The sequence below is a fragment of the Trichechus manatus genome, unplaced genomic scaffold (assembly GCF_000243295.1).
Source record: "Trichechus manatus latirostris isolate Lorelei unplaced genomic scaffold, TriManLat1.0 scaffold00178, whole genome shotgun sequence".
Taxonomy (NCBI): Eukaryota; Metazoa; Chordata; class Mammalia; order Sirenia; family Trichechidae; genus Trichechus; species Trichechus manatus.
The window spans coordinates 3,218,188-3,239,942 of NW_004444114.1; the positions used below are offsets into that span (position 1 = coordinate 3,218,188).

Here is a 21,755-nt window from a genome sequence, read left to right on the forward strand (position 1 = left end):
AAAAAAAAAAAAAAAGAAAGCAACATATGCATGTCATTTACATATGCGTGTTATTTAATTTGGAAACACATACAGACTATACTCCCTGGGAATGATTTGCTCCGAAGGTAACATGGAAGGGTCGTAAGAATAAAAACAATAGTTTTTCGAAAAGTTTGAGAGGTTAAAAACTAACAGCAGTTATCAGTTACAGGGTTATCTATTAAATACAGATACACATAGATAATCCTTAAAACATCCTATAAAGTTGCTATTATCATTTTAACAGATAAAATCAACCTCAGGTTCAGTCATTTCCCTGAAGTTGCATATCTACAAAGTGATAAGGGTAAGATTTTAACTTAGGATGTCTACCTTACTCCAAAGCCTAGTTTCATATTCACTAGGCTAGCATATATCCCATATCAACATTAAAAACCTAGAACAAAGCCATGCTTCCTATTTTCCAGCCTCTATCCTGTCCCCTTAATTTCCTATTACACAAACTATCTCCACATAGGAAAGAGGTCTGGACATAGCTATGGTGTAATAAGTGGTCAAGGGGTCAAATTATGAAATCAAGATATCTTAAGGAGAATAAGGGTAAAAGATGTACGTTTTAAATCAGAATCTATGTTTCAACTGTGGGGTATGCAATCCATTCACTATGTCATTTGCAAAAATTAAAAGTATAGGTAAATCCATCGACAGATGAATGAACAAACAAAATGTAGTACATACATACAATGGAATACTATTCAGCCAGTAAGAGAAATGAAGTCTTGATAAATACTATATTATGGACAGAGACTGAAGACATTAGGCTGAGTGAAATAAATCAAACACAAAAAGACAAATATTTAATACTTATGTAAGCATGATCTCACTGATATAAAAAAGACAAGAACAGGCAAATGTACAGAAACAAAAGTTTATTAGTGGTTACTAGGGGCCGGAGGGTAACTGCTTATGGAATACTGAGTTTTGGTCTATGGTGATAGAAAAATCTCATTGATTAAGGGTGCGGCTGCATAGCCAATTAATGTAATTGGTGTCAATAACTTGTACACCTGTAAAAAGCTGAATTGGCAAAGTTGTGATGGATATATTTACAAAAACGACATAAAAAGTACATAAGCTGCTGAGGCTGCTTACGTACAGCCGTACAGCCAAACACCTCGTGGGATTTGCTCCCTTGGGGTTTGGAGGTTTAGGGTCATGGTTCATGGGACATTCCAGTTAATTGGCCTAATAATGTGATTAGTGCTTCTGTTCTACCTCCTAGTTGCGTAGTGCCTGGGTCTTAAAAGCTTGCAAGCAGCCATCTAAGGCACAACAATTGATCTCTATTAATCCGGAAAAACAGAAGACAGAGAGCCGGGAATGAAAGGAGGAAGTAGAATGTATGGCTAACTGCCTCCATGAGCAATAAACAGTCTCCCTTGCCATGAGACCAGAAGAACTGCATGGTGCCTGGTTACCATTACTGAACATTTTGATCAAAGATTTTATAGATCGAAAGGGGACAAAATGCAGACCAGAATATGAAATTTTCGTGTAATCCAGCATTTCTGGAGGCATGGAGGCTGGTTATAAACCCCTGAAACTATTGCCCTGAGATAATCTTTAAAACTTAAACCTTACACCAAAAATATTCTCTGAAGTCTTCTTAAAACCAAACAATAGTTTAGCTTAACTAGCAAATAATGTCTGCCTCGAGCACTGTGCTCTTTTAAGATCTAGCTATATGGGATCAAACTGACAACAGCAACTCAAAAGATTAGATAGGAAATTTAGGGGGCAGTAAGTTTATATTAATGGGGAAGGAACAACTCAGAAAAGGAGGGTGAGAATGGTTGCACAACTCAAAGAATGTAATCAACGTCACTGAATTATACATGTACAATCTGTTGAACTGGAGTATGTTCTGCTGTGCATATTCTCAGTAACCAACAACAAAAAAATGAATTAAACTATTTTAAAAAAGTACAGGTAGGGAAAAAAGACTCAGCAGCATTGTGAGGTCTTCGTGGTTCTTTTCTGGACTTTTAAAAACATCTTTTGCCTTCTTGGTCAATGTATTTTCTATGTCATTACCAAAAGCAATACTAAGTAGGACATATCATAAACATTTTAATCTCCACTACAGTAGTGGTTAGAGTGGGGGCACTGGTGGTGCAGCAGTTAAGAGCTCAGGCTGCTAACCAAAAGGCTGGTGGTTACAATCTACCAGCCACTTCTTGGAAACCCTATGGGACAGTTCTACTCTGTCCCATAGGGTCGCTGAGTCAGAATCGACTTGATGGCAAAGGGTTTGGTTTTTAGTAATAAAGAGTAGATGTAAACATTGCAATATTTACCACATGCCAGATACTATGTATGCTATGTGTCTGTTATGCATAGAACTGTGTCCTCCAAACATATGTGTTATAAGTTCTAACTTCTACGCCTGTGGTTATAATCCCATTTGGAAATGAGTTGTCTTTGTTACGTTAATGAGACAGGATTAGTGTGGGGTGTGTTTTGAGTAAATCTCTTTTGAGATATAAAAGATTAAACAAGCAAGGGAGCAAGCAAGCATACATAGGGGAAGACTGATGCCAAGCTATGAAATCTCCACCCCCTCCACGTGCTATTTTCCTTAAATGCACTATATGTTGTGTGTGTGTGGGTGCATTATTTACATGGGTGCGTTATTTGCAAGAAAATACAGTAATCTCCATTATAAAGTTGACAGCACATATAATAATCCCCAATTTACAGATGAGAAGTTCTCTGGGACTCAGAGATGTTAAACAACTTGCTCGAAGGCATGTTGTCACTGTTGTTGTTAGTTGCCCATGAGCCTGCCCCTGACTCATGGTCATCCCATGTGTTACAGAATAGAACTGCTCCATAGGGTTTTCTTGGCTGTAATCTTTACAGAAGCAGTCTGCTAGCCCTTTCTTCCATGTAGCTGCTAGATGGGTTTCAACTACCAACTTTTAGATTAGCAGCCAACTGTAAAGTGCTTGCTCCACCCAGGCTCCTTCCTAAGGCCAGATCCATGTCAGCAGTGATACAACCAGTATCTAAAACCAGGTCTGTTTCAGAGCTCAGCCCTTAACCACTGTCTGCCGTAGAGTTGATTCTGACTCAAACCGACCCTATAGGACAGGGGAGAACTGCCCCATAGGGTTTCCAAGGCGGAAGCAGACTGCCACATCTTTCTCCCACAAAGCGGCTGGTGGGTTCAAACCATCAACCTTTTGGTTAGCAGCCGAGCACTTTAACCACTGTGCCGCCAGGGCTCCTCCCTTAACCACTAACTAGCAAACTGAAAAAGTTTTCTCTATCGCTTACCCACCCATGCTATAGTCAAAACCGAGTTCTCCATCACTTTTTCTCAGTACTTCCCAATGCCTTAGTCATCCCACACGTGTAAGGTGCGCATTTCATGAAAACAATAAAACTTGACAAGGTGGGTACATTACATCACTTGCAAGTGCATCCAAAGACCAATATGCCATCCCAATGTACAACCTATACACAAATAGCCAAGAAATGTTCTTAATAAACAAAAATTACTGAAATTCTTCATGAAAACATGTTGAGAAGAGTCTATTTAACCTCTATAACAAAATTTTAAAAGTTAAAAGCATCTACTACACCTAATTTTCATTCAAATAAAATCACTTCATTCACAATCACAAAGAAGCTCTGGTAAGGTGTTTTGATCAGGACATTAAATAGCTTTATTATATTGAAATGTTTGTTTTAAAAATATATAATTATTAATGTGTATATACACTTGCTCTTTTGCCAGATTTGTCTAAATTACAACTAACATTTTTTTGCTTAGTATCACAAAAGTCTTGCCCATTATGGGTGCTTTTTTCAGAGTGCGAAAGGATAGATGAAAACGCAGTTTTGACAAAGCCCCTTTGAACCCAGTTCACTTATTATGACAAATTTTTAAAACAGGGACACCTATATTCTTTCTCTAGCAGAACCCAATATTTAGATGTTACATAATCCTATCCCTCATTTATTTTGACACTCTACAGTTTCCTAAGAGGATTTATGATTGCATACGAACCCCAACCACTAGTTTTACAGATGAGAATGTAGTGATTTGCTCAAGGTTACATGGTAAGAACTACTGCCCAGAACTTGAGTTAGTCAAATGTTCTCAATAGGGTACTACAACGATCTCTAAAATGAAGGTTTTCTTACCTCCCACTAAGGGGGAAAAATGATTTTAAGATTTTTTGAGAGATCATGAAAGAAAATGAGGCAGTAGGTTATTTTGAAATTGTTTTGTTAACGAGAAAACAAAACGCTTCCAAACAGAGTTACTATGATTTCTTCACAGAGTAAAATTTAAATTGTGTTTAAATCTCCGGACAGAGAAACTAGTTTCAAAGTTACTTTGAAAGGTGAGAAAGGCCTGAAATAGAAATGACATAACAGGAGTACAAATAATGTCCTAAATTTGAGTTTAAAGTCAGAAATATAGGGCTAGAGAGACGTGTTTAAAGTAGATCATATAAAACAGATTAGAGATAACTGACCCAAAATTTATCACGTCCCTTAAATGTAACATGGCTGCTGAAAATACTACATTAGTCTGTATCCAAACCACTAAGATATTTATATCTTAGTACTCTGAGTTCATCAAACCACAACTTCAGTATTGATCTGCATTCACATCATTGTCAAAAGGTTTCATAGAACTTACTTAGGAACAGGACAAGGAACCATCCTGTCAAGTTCAGGACTGATGATATCAGAGGACAAGGCTAGATTTAGCCCAGGAAAGATGAGATGCATGTGATTAAATATATCTTATGTTGAACACATAATACATTTTTTCAGTTAAAATAGTTGAAAGCTGGTAAGTTTTAGACAAATTGCTAAAGCTTTAGAGACGGCTATATATCTATGGTAGAAATAAAATAGGAGAAATACTGAGATTTTTCCTTCCCCATGCATTCATTATCTTTTAAGTTTAGGCAATTTTAATTTTGGCATTTTTAAATAAAGATTATCAACTTACCGGTTTTAAGGCACATGTGAGAAATTTTATTTTTCTCTGCAAAAACTTTATTTTATTTCTTATTGTTGCAGTTTAAATGAAGTTTACATTTCAAGTCAGTAAAAACTTTATTTTTAAAAAGGATTTATGGGATGTCTCTATTTCCTTTATCTCTAAAAGGCAAATTTCTTCCTTTACAATTCACATAAAATTATAAGAGAAAAATAAAGTTAACAAATTTTTGCTACAGAGTAAACTTTGCTACAAATAATTTGTTCTGTTAAGAGAAACAGGCAAGTATAACAGATTATTCATCAGGATAGTCTAATATTTTCCTCTATGATAATAAATCCTTTCCCAAGGCAAGGAAACTACTTCAAGTGTCTCTATAATAAGCAGCTGTATGCCTGGCCAGAACACCAAGTAAAAATTGCTTGTCAGCTCTTATCTTAGCTAAAACAAAACAAAAACAACAAATTTCACCCCCTAAAAGTGCATTTAAATAAATTCTAAAGGAACTATCTATACAGATTTTGGAAGCTGAAGTTTTGGACTAGATGTGATGAGCACTTTAAAAAAAAGCAAAACTATTGTTCTCATCTGTTAACTATTTCATTTAAAAAAAAAAAAAAATCCTCAGTCCAATGGAAAGGATAGTTTATTACCTGATTGTACTATTTACAAGTAACAGGACTTTGTGAATGTGGGCTTAGGAGAGAAATTTTTTAAGTGATGCAATAAAGCACTTGATTTTTTAAAATCCAAATTATGATAAAGGAGACTCAACTGGGTAAGTCTTGTAGAGTGAAGAACTCTCCATATCCAATGCTGGAGAACAAGAAGCAGCAGCTCCAACTACACTTTTAGGAGATGAATTTGCTGATATGGCCATAGTTCTTTCTATGCAACAGAGAAAAGAGCTTCTTTGTTCGAACTGCCATCACGTTTCCCTACACCATCCCATAGCACCCTAGAAGGGTACAGAAAAGATTGTAGCTTACTATAAAGGCCAATAATCATATCTTGATTTTTAATTATTAACCAATGATCAGGCAAATATGCTTTGATCATTAAGTTAGAAAAATATCAGTAGAAGTATATAAAACCATCAGCTAATTAATTTTAATGAGACCCTATGCTAATCTTATTAAAATACCTATCAGAAATACTGTGAACAGATATAACTCATTTTTAAAGTTGCATAATGTTGTGTAGTATGGATACACCATAATTCATTAACTATTCCCTGATTTTGTGAACTAGAATTATTTCCATGTTTTTGCGACGATAAACAGTCATAGTAAACCATCTTGTACCTTTTTAAAAAAAGAAAATATTCTGAAGTTCTGAGTCCCCAAACTGCATAAAAATAAATTTTAAAGGAAGTTCAAAACAATTTCCCCCACTCAATCTCTAACACCAAGCAAATGAGGGTGTCCATAATTACAAAAAAAAAAAAAAAATTTTAATATGTACTGGCTGTTGGACAAATGTTTTAGTGAAAAGTATTATAGGTATTTTACTGAAAGTAGCAGTTTGGGGGAATATGTATATTTATATATAATCTATTTAATAAATGTGTCTGCCTTTCCCCTTCTGATGTGTTCCCACCTCTAAACGAGATTTAAAAATCTGAGCTTTTGAAAGCACCTTAAACATTTCATCACACATACAGAATATTTCAGTCATTCCATTTTACTTGTGATTAAAAAGAAACTATGTTATGACAGAAATTTTTAAACTGATACAATTAAGCAGCTGACTTTTCTGAAACTCCAATTTTATATACAGGAATTGTTAAAACCACCTTTTCAGTTTTTGTGATTATATACAAATCATCTATTATCAAACAAAGAAAGACAGGTTATATAAGACTGTAACAGTTTCTCTCTTCCAATTTATAATATTATGGATTAAAACACCCTGCTGGGGGAAGAAAAAAAAATCAATGAAAAATAATTTATATACCACTTTATGTGCCATTCATTATAGGAAGCCTTGGATTTCTCTTCAAACATTAGTTTTCATATCACTTCCACATTTAACTGCCCCAGCCACACTACAGAAATAAGTTAAGAAATGTTATACAAATGAGATAAAACTATGAATTAAGTCTGCACAACAAATATTACCTTTGGTTTAGAATGGAGGGTTGTTCTATGTTCCATCCACCTCCATTTCCAGTGAGCATGGTAACTTGTTTTGTCAACTTATTTGAAATGTCTTCACATTTGTTCATGAGCCTTATAACTACATCCCTTTCTTGGATCAGTGTTTTACAGTGCCATATCAAATCTTCTGATAAGCCATTAGTTTTGGACATCTTTGTGAACTACGGCATGAAAAGAAAAATAGTTTAACAGTTCAAATCCAGTAAACAGAATGCCAAACTCAACTTCTTTCTTTATAAGGGAAAAAAGTCTGTTAATTTAAACTTTTACTAATGGGCTTAGGTAACTGCTACAAAAAGTTGGTTTTTCCCTTTATGCCCACATTTGCATTCCCATGTTTCACTCTGATACCCTACTGTCACCTCAAATTTATTATACTGTAATAAAATATATACTTTCCTTCAAAACTGTACAATCCCAAACTTCTTATTTTGTTCCAAATAGCTGTTCTCTTACAGGAGAAACTCTGAAGTAATTATTAAATGTCTCCTACCAAGTTTTACTTTTTCTTTAAAATCTGATTTACTGTTCTCTATTACCAAACGTAATAATCTGAAGTCACCTCCAAGTGGAATTACTGTAATAAGTATGTACCAAATCTTGCCTCCATTGTGTTACTATCCATGACTGTTAGATATAAGAATAACCTTTCTAAATCATCACTTTTCCATATCTATAATCCAAGTGCAAACCCCTAAAGCTATCAAAACTCCAGTTATTAGTCACTTGATATTCTACTCCTAAACTGAGACTATCACTTGAACCAAAAGTTTACTATGACCAACTCAACAATTAGAAAAAACTTCTAAAAAAAACACCAATTTCAACATAAACGGTTTTGTGTGAAAACGCAAATGAATTTCTCTTTCAAAACACATTTGTATTAGTGGTTTCCAGGGGCTGGGGATGGTGGAGAGAAGGGTAGTTACTGCTTAGTGGGTACTGAGTTTCTGTTTGGGGTGATGAAGAACATTTAGAAATTGACAGTGGTGATGGTTACATAACATGGTGAATGTAGCTAATGTCACTTAATTATACACTTAAAAATGGTTAAGACTGCAAATCTTTTGGTATGTATGTATTTTACCACAATAAAAATTTTAAAACACATTTGTATTTATTTCTCACAAGGAGACACGGAATACTCCATATGTAAAAGTTTTACTAGAATTAGAATTTTTCATATAAATAGCTGCTGAAAAAATACATTCTAAGAATATTACAAAAATATTTTTAGTTAAAAAGATTAGAAAGCCCAATCCAGAACTGAATAAATGAAATCATCTGTTATAATAAAACCACATGTGGATCTGATTCATGTCATCTTGCTTAGCATGTCTGTCCATGTTACAAGAATCACATTAACACCTCTAAATAATCTCTGTGGTCATAGTATTTCTAAATAGACAAAGAAGTTCAAGCAACAGAAATTCAACACTTACTAACAAGATATACTAAGCTAATTTCAAAAAATGCAATTTAGAACAATATACATTTTTATACATTTAATCTAGAAGAGATTAGTAAAAAAAAATAGAATAATATATTTTGAAGTCACTTCACTTCATTAACTTACTGCATGAATAAAAGAAAATAAAAATTCACACTTCACAAAATGATAACAAAAATAAGTTATTTGTACACTACATTTTCACAAGGACAACATTCAGTCACAGTGTGACACCCTCACCCACTTTGTGCTTTCCAAAGAAAGGCTCTACACATAACAGCAGGATAGTTTTAAAAAAAAAAAGCCTTTAAAATTTAAGGAGATTATATTACAGGTTTTAATTAAAATATTTTTTATTTTTAAAAGGAACTAAAAAATTACAGGTCAAAAATCCAATCTCATCCTTATTGTGGTGTGTGCATGTGTGAAAGACAATCAGCAAGAAGAAAAAAAAAAGGAAGGGAACATACATTGCTAGGAACTACTACAGCCTTTTATTCACTAACACAATATTCTGAACCACTGCAAGATGAGTCCACCATAAATTGTCAGTCCACCTGAATAAACTAAGGTTCAATTTCCACCATCATAAAGCTGAGTACGAGATTCTAAAGTCCACGCACATTTCATTTAACAAGTGGTTCCCTAAATAAAATAATCGTTAAGACTTTAAGTTCAAGAAATAAACTTTTTCTCTTTAATCTACTACTATTGTGCCCTTACAATTGAGAAAGTATTACCTAGCTGGTGAAGGTATCTGTTCATATACATAGTTCCTGTCTCATGTAGTTTATGGTTACTAGGAAAGACAGGTAACAATAAATTTAAGCGTAACAACTGGTATTACAAAGGAAAGAACAGAATTTCACGGGCACTTAATGCAAGGAAACTAATCTAATCTAGGATCCAGGAAGTTCTTTCAGATTAAAAAAGGTCAGAAACAAGAAAAAACTTTTGACCCAAAGGAGAGCAATTCAACACGCCAGAACCTAGAGAAGTAAGAGAAGGCAGGAAGGGTCAGAATCATTTTAATGGGTTCTAAATTTATCTTAAGGGCACTGGAAAGCTATTGAAGCGCCTTAAACCAAAAAGTGACAAGGTATTCTGTTTGGAAAGATCATTTATGAAGATAGTATGAAAAAGGCTTGAAAGAGAATACAGAAATTACTAAAAAGGTTATTACATCTTTGGAGGTGAGAGACAACAGTGGCCTGGTTTAGACATGGTGAAGTTGACAGATTCATGATATTTAGGAGGTAGAATCCATTTAAGTGTGGGGAGATGAGTAAAAAGAAAGAGTTAAGTATGACTCCTGGATTTCTGGCTTGAGCAACTAAGTGGCTAGTGGTACTATCTACTGAGATTTACCCAGATGATAGAAGAACAAAATTTGAGGTAAGTCTGTTTCGGGATATATTAAGTTTGAGGTAGCTGCCAAATTTTGAAAAAGAGACGGCCAACAGGGATTTAAATAAACAGATCTAGAACTTAGGGATGACATAAAGAGTGAAGGGGGAAAAAAAAGATGTCTGCATATGTGGCCATCAAAATCAGATGTGTTGCTGAGATTACTTAAGGACAAAACCAACCCACTGCCGTTAAGTCGATTCCAACTCATAGTGACCCTATAGGACAGAGCAGAACTGCCCCACAGGGTTTCCAAGGAGCGACTACTCGGTTTGAACTGCTGACCTTTTTGGCTAGCAGCCATAGCTCTTAACCACTACACCACCAGGGCTCCACTTAAGGACAAGAACATGGAATTAGATTAAAGACTGAGAATAGAACCTTGAAAAATATCAACATTTAAGAGTTTTAAAACAGATTGTGACTAATTAATGTAATTTCTGTCAATAAGTTGTACACCTGTAAAAAGCTGAACTTGCAAAAGTTGTGGGATATATTTGCAAGAACATAAAAAAAAAAAGGAGTAGCTGCTGAGGCTGTTTATATGTAACCAAACACCTCATGGGATTTGCTTCCTTGGTTTGGAGGTGTAAGGTCATGGTTTCATGGGACATCTCAGTTACCTGGCCTAATATGTTTAGTGCTTCTGTTCTATCTCCTCCTTAGCTGCATAGTGTCTGGGGTCTTAAAAGCTTACAGGCAGCTATCCCAGGTACAACAGCTGGTCTCTCTTCGCCTGGAGCAACACAGGGAGGAGGAGTCAGAAACAGGAGGAAATGGAATGCATGGCTAACTGCCTCCACGAACATTTGCCTCCTTCGTCATAAGACGAGAAGAACTCGATAGTACCTGGCTACCATTATTAAACATTCTGATCAAAGATTCTATAGAAGAATTCTGATCAAAAGGGGAAAAATGCAGAAAAGAATTTCAAATTCTCATGGAGTCTAGCATTTGTGGAGCCATGTAGGCTGGATGAACCCCTGAAACTATAGCCCTGAGATAGTCGTTAAATCCTGAACCAAAAATAGCCTTGATGTCTTCTTAAAACCAAACAATAGTTCAGCTTAACTAGTAAAGAATGTCTGCCTTGAGCACTGTGCTGTTTTGAGACCTATCTATATGGGATCAAACTGACAACAGCAACTCAAAAGATTAGATGGGCAACTTAAGGGGCAGTGATTTTATGTTAAATGAAGGAGGAACAATTCAGAAAAGGAGGGTGAGAACAGTTGTACAACTTGAAGAATTTAATAAATGTCACTGAACTATACATGTAGAAATTGAATTGCTGTATGCTCTGCTATGTATATTCTCAACAGCAACAAATTAAAAAAAAAACACAGACAGTGAAAGAGGAAAAAGAAAGAATATGGTATTATGGAAACCAACTTTGAAAAGAATACACTTTCAAGTGTTGAAAGAAAAATCAACTCACCTGATTTTTGTCACCAATTAAAATAAACTTATATAAAAATATACAAAGTAAATGTTATTTTATTAGCATTTCTCACTGACAGTTCAGAAAAATTAAATGTATAACTATTCATAATGGTTATACTTTAAGACATGTGCCAGAAGCACATGGAGAGGGTAAACGCTCATTTAGTAATACATCAACTATTCAGTAGAAATCTAAAGATTTTATACTGTATCTTTCAGGGTTAGTGTCTAAGCTTAGTGATGAGTCATCATTTACTATATATATTATCTTTACTCCCTGAGAAATGGATAAGGAAATGAAGATTTCTCAAATATATGTCATATTGCTGTTACTTACAAAAGCAGTATTAGACTAAGCAAATATACCCGAAGTGAGGCAGCAGCATACTGATTCCTCAAAGAACAACATCAAGTTTCAATTTTTTTGACTTAATAAGAATATGATATTGAAATGTTTTCAAAAAGGTGTGTTACATAACAGGTCATCTTGGAAAAAATTAACATATGATATGTAATGATCAGAAACATAAGATTTCTGTCATATCTTAACTTACCAAAAGATGAAGAAATTACAAAAAATGGTGACCTCAAATTTGCTCAAGTTGTCCCAACTTAAAAAGATTTATAAATCTTTTTTTTATTCCTTTTATTTACCTTTTTAAAAGCATAAACTGGCTATGGTCATTGTGAAACCACAAGAAAGGGTTAAAAAAGAAGTGGCAAATCATTACTTTGAGAGCTGAGAAATGAATGGAAACAACTGAGCATTTATTCTAAATTTTGTACATGAACAGCAACATTTAGAGTGGTAATGTGGGGAGGTTCTCTTTATAGACAGTTCTTAAAAGAAGAAGTCATGACAGGATTAGAATATTAATTTTACAACCCCTAATGAATTAATGGAGCCCTGGTGGCACAGTGGTTAAGAGTTCAGCTGCTAACCAAAAGGTGGGCAGTTCGAATCCACCAGCTGCTCCTTAGAAACCCTACGGGGCAGCTCTACTCTTTCCTGTAGGGTCACTATGAGTTGGAATCCACTCAACAGCAACAGGTTTTTTTTTTTTTTAATGAATTAATGGATCCAGGCATGGAGTATCAATATCTGCTCACATTACAAAATAGAAAAGAGACATTTACTGTTGCCTTATGAAAGAACACATCACCAACTATGTTTAATAGTATTAAGAGGGATCATTTAGCTTTCTAATGGCCATTTCCCAGACTACATGGGCCCACAGAAACATGGTAATATCAGAAATGTATAATCCAAGGTATAAGCCAGACAGGACAGATGACCACGTTACTTTACCAAAGACACAGCAGGAAGAGAGAGAGAGAGATGGAATGGAATAAATTAAGAGAGATTTAAAAGACCTATCAAGAAATCTCAGTATGCATGCACCTCATTTGGATGCTAACTCTTAACTGTGAAAAAAATATTTACAACATTTAGTATAAGACAACTGGAAATTTGACAGTGAATGGATATTTTATAACATTAATAAAAAACTGATAAATTTTTATTAGGTATGAGAATGTTACTGTGGTTTTGTTTAGGAGAAAATCCTTTTTGAGATACATATTTAAGTTAAGGATAAAATGATAAAAATTCTCAGATTTGCTTCAAAATAATATAAGATGGAAGGAAGCAGATGTGGGTACAAATGAAACAAGATCAGACATAGAAGCTGATAACTGAAGCTGGTAATGTGTAAACAGGCTTAATCATATTGTTCTAATTCTGTATGTTTAAAATTCTTATAATAACACTGGGGGGGGGTGGTAAGAAACGTCTATTCTTACTTCAGGAGGCTGTAGTTTGAGCTTGTTACTGAGATTTTTAACGGAACTTGACTTTTGGGCTATTTGTGAAGTCAAAATTTTAGGACAACTTAAGTCCCTGGAGCTTCCTATTTTCCCTACCCCTTCTCCCACACATACAACAGGTCAATTAACCTTAGAGATAATCCAAATTATTGCTGCTGGTTTAAAATGTAGATCTATCTGTTAATGATCCAATTATTCACTAATGTAAAACATCATTAGTTTTTTAAGAAAAATAAAAAGTTCACTGAATGATAAATTTGTTAGGAGTAGGTTCAGTTGTGAGTGGCAGTAAACCAAAAATATCGGGAGTTTAAATAAAACACGTTTACTTCTCTCTCACATAAATCATGTCCTGAGGAAGTAAATCAGATTAGCTACGGTGTTCCCCAAATCCAGGATTCTTCTACTGTGTTGGTTCAATATTCGCAACATGTGGTTTCTACCATCACACTGACATCTCAACCAACAGGAAGAAGGGACTCCAAGGATACTTCCCGGAAGTCTTCTACTTCTGCTTACATCCGACTAGACAGACTGTGTCATATTACCACAAGGGAAGCTGAACAATATAGTCTTAATATATTGTGGAGGAGTCCTGGTGGTGCAAATGGTAAAGCACTCAACTGCTAACAGGAAGGTTGGCAGTTTGAAACCACTCAGCAACTCCTCGGGAGAAAGACCTGGTGATCTGCTTGCATAATGACTACAGACTAGAAAACCCTGTACAGCAGTTCGACTTTGTCACATGGGTCACTATGAGTTGAAATCAAATCGACAGCACCCAACAACAGCAATATATTGTGCGTACTGTGCCCAGTCAAAAGTCTGATAAACAGCCCCACCTACCCCACCAAAAAGAGACAAAACTGGTTTGACGCAGAAAAGTTCAATTCAATATGGCTAGAACTGCCAACATTTTACTCCTTTCTGAAGACAAAAAGCATTTAACAATCTTATTACTTAGCTTCACCAAAAAAGTGTTTAAGAAATGCAAAGTACTTTTTAAATACAGGATCTATTAGCAAATATAAAGTTGTTGATGGACATATAAAACATAACCCTGTTTACATAATATGAAATATACAAATCTAGGTATGAACAGATCAGTGTTCAAAAAAGTCATAAGCAGTGAGTATCTTGGTAGAATTTGAGGAGATCTTTACTTTCTTATTTCTCTCATGCACTGTTTAAGTTTTAGACAAATAATTATAAAGCTATTTTTTAGGGGAGGAAAAAAGAAACTTAATTGTTACCTTCTAGATAATCACGTGAAAAAAAAGAACCTCAGTCTGGCCTTGATTATCATCTCTTCAATTAGAAACTGCAGTATCACTCTAGGGAACTTCTTTTTAAAATAGTCAGCAACTGAAGTACCTCTCTTTTGCCACACTGTGTCACTCTTACCATACAAATATTTTTAAATTTATATAGGAAAGGGGAAATTTTTAAAAAACTGATTAAATTCTCAAATTATTTACTTTCCACTTAATAAATAGCATTCTTGAGGACAGTTTTGATCTTACTCATTGCTATAAATACCTGGCTTGTCGGTGAGTACCGCTGAGTTGATTCCGACTCACAGCAAACCTACAGGACAGAGAACTGCCCCATGGGGTTTCCTAGGCTGTAATCTTTACAGGAGGAGATCACCAGGTCTTTTCTCCCTCAGAGCACTGGTGGGTTCAAACCACCGACCTTTTGGTTAGTAGCCAAGTGCTTAACCATTGTACCATCAGGCCTCCTTAAATACCTGGCAACACTCTGTAAAGCATTTGGTAGGTGGGAGACCAAGCTACTCAGAATGAATTTATAATTTTTTAAATAAAAGTTTATCAAACTTACACAAATTAGACCTAAGCCTGAATATAGCTGTCTTATAAACAAATTTACTGAAGTCATCCTCTTGGAAAGGAAGAATTAGGCAACACAATGCTTTATGTGACAAATTTAGACATTTTACAGTAATTATTGAAGTAAAGCAAAAAAGGAAATCTGTGGTCTAAACTGCAGTAGATGGGAATAGCACAATAAGGAGTACAAGCTGTTCGATATGAACTAAACCTGGGTCAGTTGTTTCACAAGCAAGGAAAATTGCATTTACATTGATCTAAATGTTAAAGAAGTTGATGCAAATAAGAAAAGTTTTTAGGTTGAGCAATTCATAAATTGAGTTATTCATGACTCTTGCATTGCTCAGTATAAACACACTAGTATTTTGATTAAAGTGTAAAGATGCAATGTAACAAGATTATCATAGACATAATACTATCCCCACCTTACTTGGCACAAGTCTAGATACAAATTCAGTAAGTGGTTGGAGAACTGAGGGCGTCGAGTACGTGAAATTTGCGATAAAAACTACAATTCTACCATATTAACAGTTCAGGTTTTAAAACTAATGACATTCTTGGCTTGCTACATTTCCAAAGTCTACGTGATTTAATGATGTGGTTTACTTAGAATGGGCACTTACATCACTGCTATTATGTAGAAAAACTATAAGTAAAATGGAAAAATTATGAAGAAAATTTAACAAACAATATTAAAATTTGATTCCAAGAAGAGGATACAAAAGGATGCAAACATAAACATCCTCTTATGTAATACTTCAATGTATCTATTTTTTAAATAACCAAGTTTTCCCCACGTAAACTGAATGTGACTAGAACACCTATGAGATCATTTCATTTAAAACGAAGTGTAATTTTCTAAGAAAAAAATCATAACAATAAAGGAAAGTGTGTAAACTCTAGATTTAAAAATTATTATGATTAGATCACCCTATCTTAAACAAAAACTAATGATCTACAATGGTTCATTTAAAAGGTACTCTGCTTACATAATTTTCACACTCAGATTACTTTTACATGAAATAAGATAATGAAATACTAATGATTACATTTAACCTATCCAGGTTAAAAAAACTCACTTTTAACAAAAATCACAATCAAAATGCACGTGTATACTTGATTCATTGCCTCAGTATGCATTTTTTAATGAAACAAATATTTATAAATTTTAAATTTCTGCCAAATCCTTAGGTTAATTAAGCTTCAATAATAATTTTAAGAGTTTACTAAATACTTGCAAGTTGTTCTTAATTAATCTATAATGCCTGATGATTTTTGTTAAAGTATGACTGAGTGACACGATTTAGCCTCAACTAATTCTCAAAGGGATTTTAAAATACAGCAGCTGTGAAAACAAAAGTTTTTTGTTTCTGTTTCTTTTGAAAGTTCTTTGGAGGTACATATAAAATCTAACTGATTAATAGGGAAGGAGTAAATTATATAGCTTTTTACTAAAATGTATATAATATTAACATTTCCTTTGATGATTCTATTAAGTTATTAAATTGCTCTAAATATCAGTCACATTCAAAATTCTACAGTAATTGAAAGTAGAAATTAAACATTTTAGGCAAGTTAAAATTCAAAGCTTGTATACATTTACTTGCTAATTTTAGCTGTTCATTTACAAAAACTCATTTACCTACTTTGCTCAGGACAGCAAAGCGCTGTTTTCAATGAACTCAAGTAGTAAGTTTACTTTTAAGATACTTTTATATTGTGTTAAACTAAACAGTCAGTGTTTAAATGGATGGCTAGAACAAAGAATATAGCCTTTGTATTCAACTTCTGAAAAGGGGACAAGATGTTATAGGAGATGTAAGTAGGTAATACATAATCTACAAATTCATGTCAAGACTAATTTAAACTACGCCAATTAATTAGTAGGGGAAATATGCTTTCCACATGTTAAGCTGCTGAATATTTTTAAAAGCATCTGGCACATATACCTGTGATAAAATTGTGTAATTTACTTTTACTATAAGATATCTGGGCAGGTAGTTACAAAGACTAAACACACCGGTGCAGATAATTGCATTCCTTATTAAATAAGTTAAAATCCCAACAAGCCTGAGCAACCCCATCCTACAATAACATAGGAGACTATCAAAGATTGAAAAAAAGAAGAAGAGAGAAAAGAAGAACAAGAAAGCCCTTCAGCAAATACTGTAACAAATAACTCACTCAGGCAAAGCCAAACAGGTTTTGAAAGGACTTGCTTTGACAGATGTTCTCTGGAAAAGCAATCGCTTCAGGCAAAACGAATGATTTTTTTTTTAAGCTACAAAATACTAGCAATGTTGTTTCTGTATTTTTAAATATTTTAATTTTTGTAAGAATGCTTTTTTATAACCACTGTACAGGGACTGTGCCCTACTGCCACTGCAAGATATTTATCAAGGGCACTAATGCTCATATAAATTTGACACAAGTATAAAATTAACCACAAAAGCAACTCTGCTTCATAACTTAGGGAATAAAACTTCTCCAAAATTTTAAAAAGTACAGAGTCAATTTATCTTCTAAAGTTGTAAAAACATCCATGTTGCATTCACAGCAGGGCCTAAATACAATCCATGCTGTAAAAGCACATATTCTCACGGGTCAAACCAAAATTTAAAAGACAGAGTTCTTAGAATTTCTCTGTATAATTAAGCTTTGATGATTACTGAAATTTATAAAACTCAAAATACAGGTACTTTGGATAAAACTTCTTTATAGGAAATCCAATTCCAGAAAATAATCATGCAAATTGTACTTACCAGTGCTTACTCCTTCCCTTCACCTAATGCTTGATTTCTAGGCTTCCACATACTTTTCTAACTTTCCAATTAAAAATGCTGCAGCCTGTTACACTCCATAAAATGGCCGCGTTGTTTAACCAAGAAAAACACGTTACAGATTGAGCTGTCACTTTTAAAAGAAAAAGAAAAGAAACAATTGCTTCTTTTGTGGTGAAGCATAAAACACTTAGGCTGGCATTTTGAATCATGGAGCTCCCCTGGACGTTGCTATTGCTCTTCAAGTAGTTGCAGTAAAATTTCTGCCACATTCTTGCTTTCTGCATGGTGTCTCAGCAGTAACAGATCAGAACAGGCTAGCAAACAACTCCTTCCTAAATGTAAGCTCTAATTTCTTCTTCTGCGTAAAATGAACCAAGTTTCTATGCAAAAGAATGAGTGACAGTATTCCCAGCCAATCAGCTTGTGTTTTTTCAGGAAAATCACCCCTTAATTCATTCAAAATTAGGTCATATGACACTATTTGAAATACTATTGGCTTACAATGAAAGTAATGTTTGACTCTACTTAGGATAAGGCCACCCATCTATGCTTCCCTGGGCTGAAGACACCTTGCCTATAAACAGTACTATGAATTAAACACACAGACACACAGGGGAAAAAAAAAAAAAGAATGTAGCCTTACCAGAGCTTCCCAACTATTAAAGGGCCGGAGTTCTGTTATCTTCTGAGCCTTTTTCTGAGAACACTGAGGAATCAAAGTAAGTTCACCAATTGAAGCATCTTGAAGGAAGTGAAGAATTTTACCTTTATAGCCATCCTCCATCACTTCTTCACCACTACTATAGTCCTCATCAAGTGAACTACCGACATCAGAACCTGAATCATATTCAGAGTCTTCAATAACTCTCTTAGGGTTAACTACGTTTTTTTTACGTTTCTTGTTAAAACCATTCTGTGGTTTCATGGAAAATTTCTGTTTCAGTTTTGTTTTAGATGAATTTTTAGGATAATTTTGACTCCTTGAGGAAACTTCTTTTCCAAATGGAACCTCACTTTGTGAAGCAAAGTGCATATCTGTTTACAAAGAACGATAAAAAATAATTAGAAATATACAAATTCAATATAAAGATCTAAGACTTCAAATAAAGTTAAGAAAAAGATTTAAATATTTACACTGTCCTTTTGAATACAAAACAGAGTTATAAATTATTGTTAAATTTTTTTACACTTTAAAGAGAAATACTGAAGTAGAATTTGGAGTTACAAAATAAGCAGAAATAATCAGTTACAAAAGCAGGTAATATAACTTGCTTTTTAAAATGAATTAAATATAAATTTCCATTTTCTAACAAAGGCCCAGAGAACATAAATGGCAGTTGCTGCATATCCATAAGATGCCAGATGCTACATAGGAGCCCCACCCCTCTCACCAAAACTGACGGGTACAGCAAAATAATGCTTATACTACTATGAAGCTTATTAGTGAAAACTGTCTATATTTTGACATCCATATAATTTTTTCCAACACTATTTCCACCATACTAAGTTCATCTTTATTTAAATATATCAAAAGGCACTAACTTATCACTGATGAATCTATCATACTTTTTTGAATTCTAAGAAGCCCATGACTGAAGGCACACTTATTTTATACACAGTAAGAAAACAAGTAGTAATTAATCTATAACACAATACTTTATTACTTAGAATGATTTTTTTTTCTTACTTAAGAGCTTCTAGGCTGCTTAGACATATATTATTATTTACACATTCTTATGCAACTACAAAAAATATAAGCAACATAATTAGACAAGGTATTCCTCAGATTTCTTCACATTCATAATCTATCTCTTCTGAGCTTATGACTCACAGATCTTCTGAGTCAGAACTAGTGATATTGGTGGCTTTCTCTTTTGCACACAGTATCATTTTCTGTCTCATCAAGAGCTCTGGTAGTATAGCATTTCTTAAAATAATTCACTGAAAAAACTAAAAGTCTTGGAATAAAGAAAAATTGCTTAGTGGGTATGAGATTTCCTTTGGGGTGATGAAAATGTTTTGGGACTAGGCAGAGGTGATGATTGCATGACTGTTGAATATACTAAATGCTGCTGAATTGTGTACTTTAAAATGATTAATTATATGAAATGTGAATTTCATCTTAATAAAGAAAAAAGCCAGAAAAAAAAAAACCCCTAAGTCTTTGTGCTGGACTTTTAAGCTGGCTTTGCGATTACGAAGCGTTACTCCTACTTGATTCTCGCTTAGGGACGTCACTAAACATATGTGACTCAACTTTTCTTCACGACCTCTCCCACAGTTTGGTTCCTAAGGTTAAGAGTAACCACTATGGGTTCAGGGACTTTCTTCCATGCCAGTGACTCCCATCTTATATGGTACTTTTCATATTCATGGAAGTACAGGCTAAGAGATCTACATTACAGCGAATGCAGACACCAGCAACTCTAACATCCATCCAGATTGAGAGCTGTTAAAATATAAAAAATATTTATTTTACACTTGATAAAACATGGTAGTTTAAAAGTAGCCTTAACTATCAAGGAAAGTTGGCTGAATAGAAAAAAATACTTATTTCTTATTTCGCTTTATACTACCACAAAGAACAAGTCAAAACGTGGAAACTGAGACTTAAAAAAAAAAAAGATAAAATCATTATTTCCAATGTCTTTTGCAATCCCATTCTCTACCAACTGACAGGATTTGCTATTTTCTTATACAATATAGAATATAATGGGAAGCATGTATATTCTATAAAGACACAGAATAGATGATTGATTACCTTGGTCTTCTGCAAACACTTTTAAAGATTCTAAAGCTTCTGTGTACATCCATTCATGTTCCTTGAGTACTTCTCTTAGCTCCTAGAAATAAGTCATTCATCCTTTTGTTAAAAAACTCAAATTAGAAACTTGCAGAAAAGAAAAATTTAATGCTTTTTTTTAAAGTAAGTTAATTCCCTGAAAACTTACAGAATTCATGAATATTTTACACTTGTTTTACACATGCTTTCTGTGTATGTATTTCACCTCTGCAATGATATAATACTCAAAGGGAAAGATGCTTGATTATTTTTGCACTGCTAACTCTCTTTGCAGTGCTCAAAGCACTAGAAGATCAAGAAATGTTTACTCAATTAAAAACGAAGCTTCAACATGTAGCTAGGCTTTTGTAAACTGTCAACTTCAAAACATGTAGTTTCAACATACCTCAAGAACTAGCATAGCAACAAGATTTTGCATTTAGTTCATTAGAATTCAGCAGACATACTACTTGTACATATACTCAGACAAACCAACAAGTGTAAATGTATCCCAAATGTTAAACCAATTATGTGCATCATAGCATAAACATACGATTAAACAAAGGCCCTTTTAGCACTGGCACACCTGGCATGGCTCTTTAGTGACACTGGAAATATTCTTACAAGATGGGAACTAGAATAAAATATTAAGACAATGAAAGGCAATGTAAGACTTTAAAATCCTTACCAGAAATTTCTAGAAAGAGAACATGAAAAAAACTAAAACAGTTCACGTGATAGGTGGTAGGGTTATAGATGACTTTCTAGAGGATTTACACTTTATAAATGAGGTAAAAATTATTATTATGATTATGTTTGTTATGATGATGCTCAGAACACTGATAATATAATTAACAAACAAGGTAATATAAAAAAATAAACCAGCAGTATAAAAATATTTTATAGGGAGGCAGGGCCAAGATGGTCTCTTACAACAGACCCGAAAAAACAAGTGAATTGATTATATATGACAATCTAGGAGCCCTGAGCATCAAAGGCAAAGCTGAGGAATCGGATTGAGTAGCAGGGGGAGGGAGACATGGTTC

At 34.1% G+C, this 21,755-nt stretch overlaps 1 protein-coding gene across 2 annotated transcripts in view; it reads right to left on the minus strand.

The window, feature by feature from the left end:
- SMARCAD1 (SWI/SNF-related, matrix-associated actin-dependent regulator of chromatin, subfamily a, containing DEAD/H box 1) overlaps nucleotides 1-21,755 on the minus strand; it is a 128,393-nt gene that overhangs the window by 22,525 nt on the left and 84,113 nt on the right. For both annotated transcript variants that reach the window (XM_023741346.1, XM_023741345.1), the window contains 3 exons: nucleotides 20,689-20,770; nucleotides 18,571-18,962; nucleotides 7,129-7,328 (listed from right to left, as the gene is read on the minus strand). In XM_023741346.1, the coding sequence (XP_023597114.1) occupies nucleotides 7,129-7,328; nucleotides 18,571-18,962; nucleotides 20,689-20,770 (674 nt within the window). The remainder of the gene's footprint in view (nucleotides 1-7,128; nucleotides 7,329-18,570; nucleotides 18,963-20,688; nucleotides 20,771-21,755) is intronic.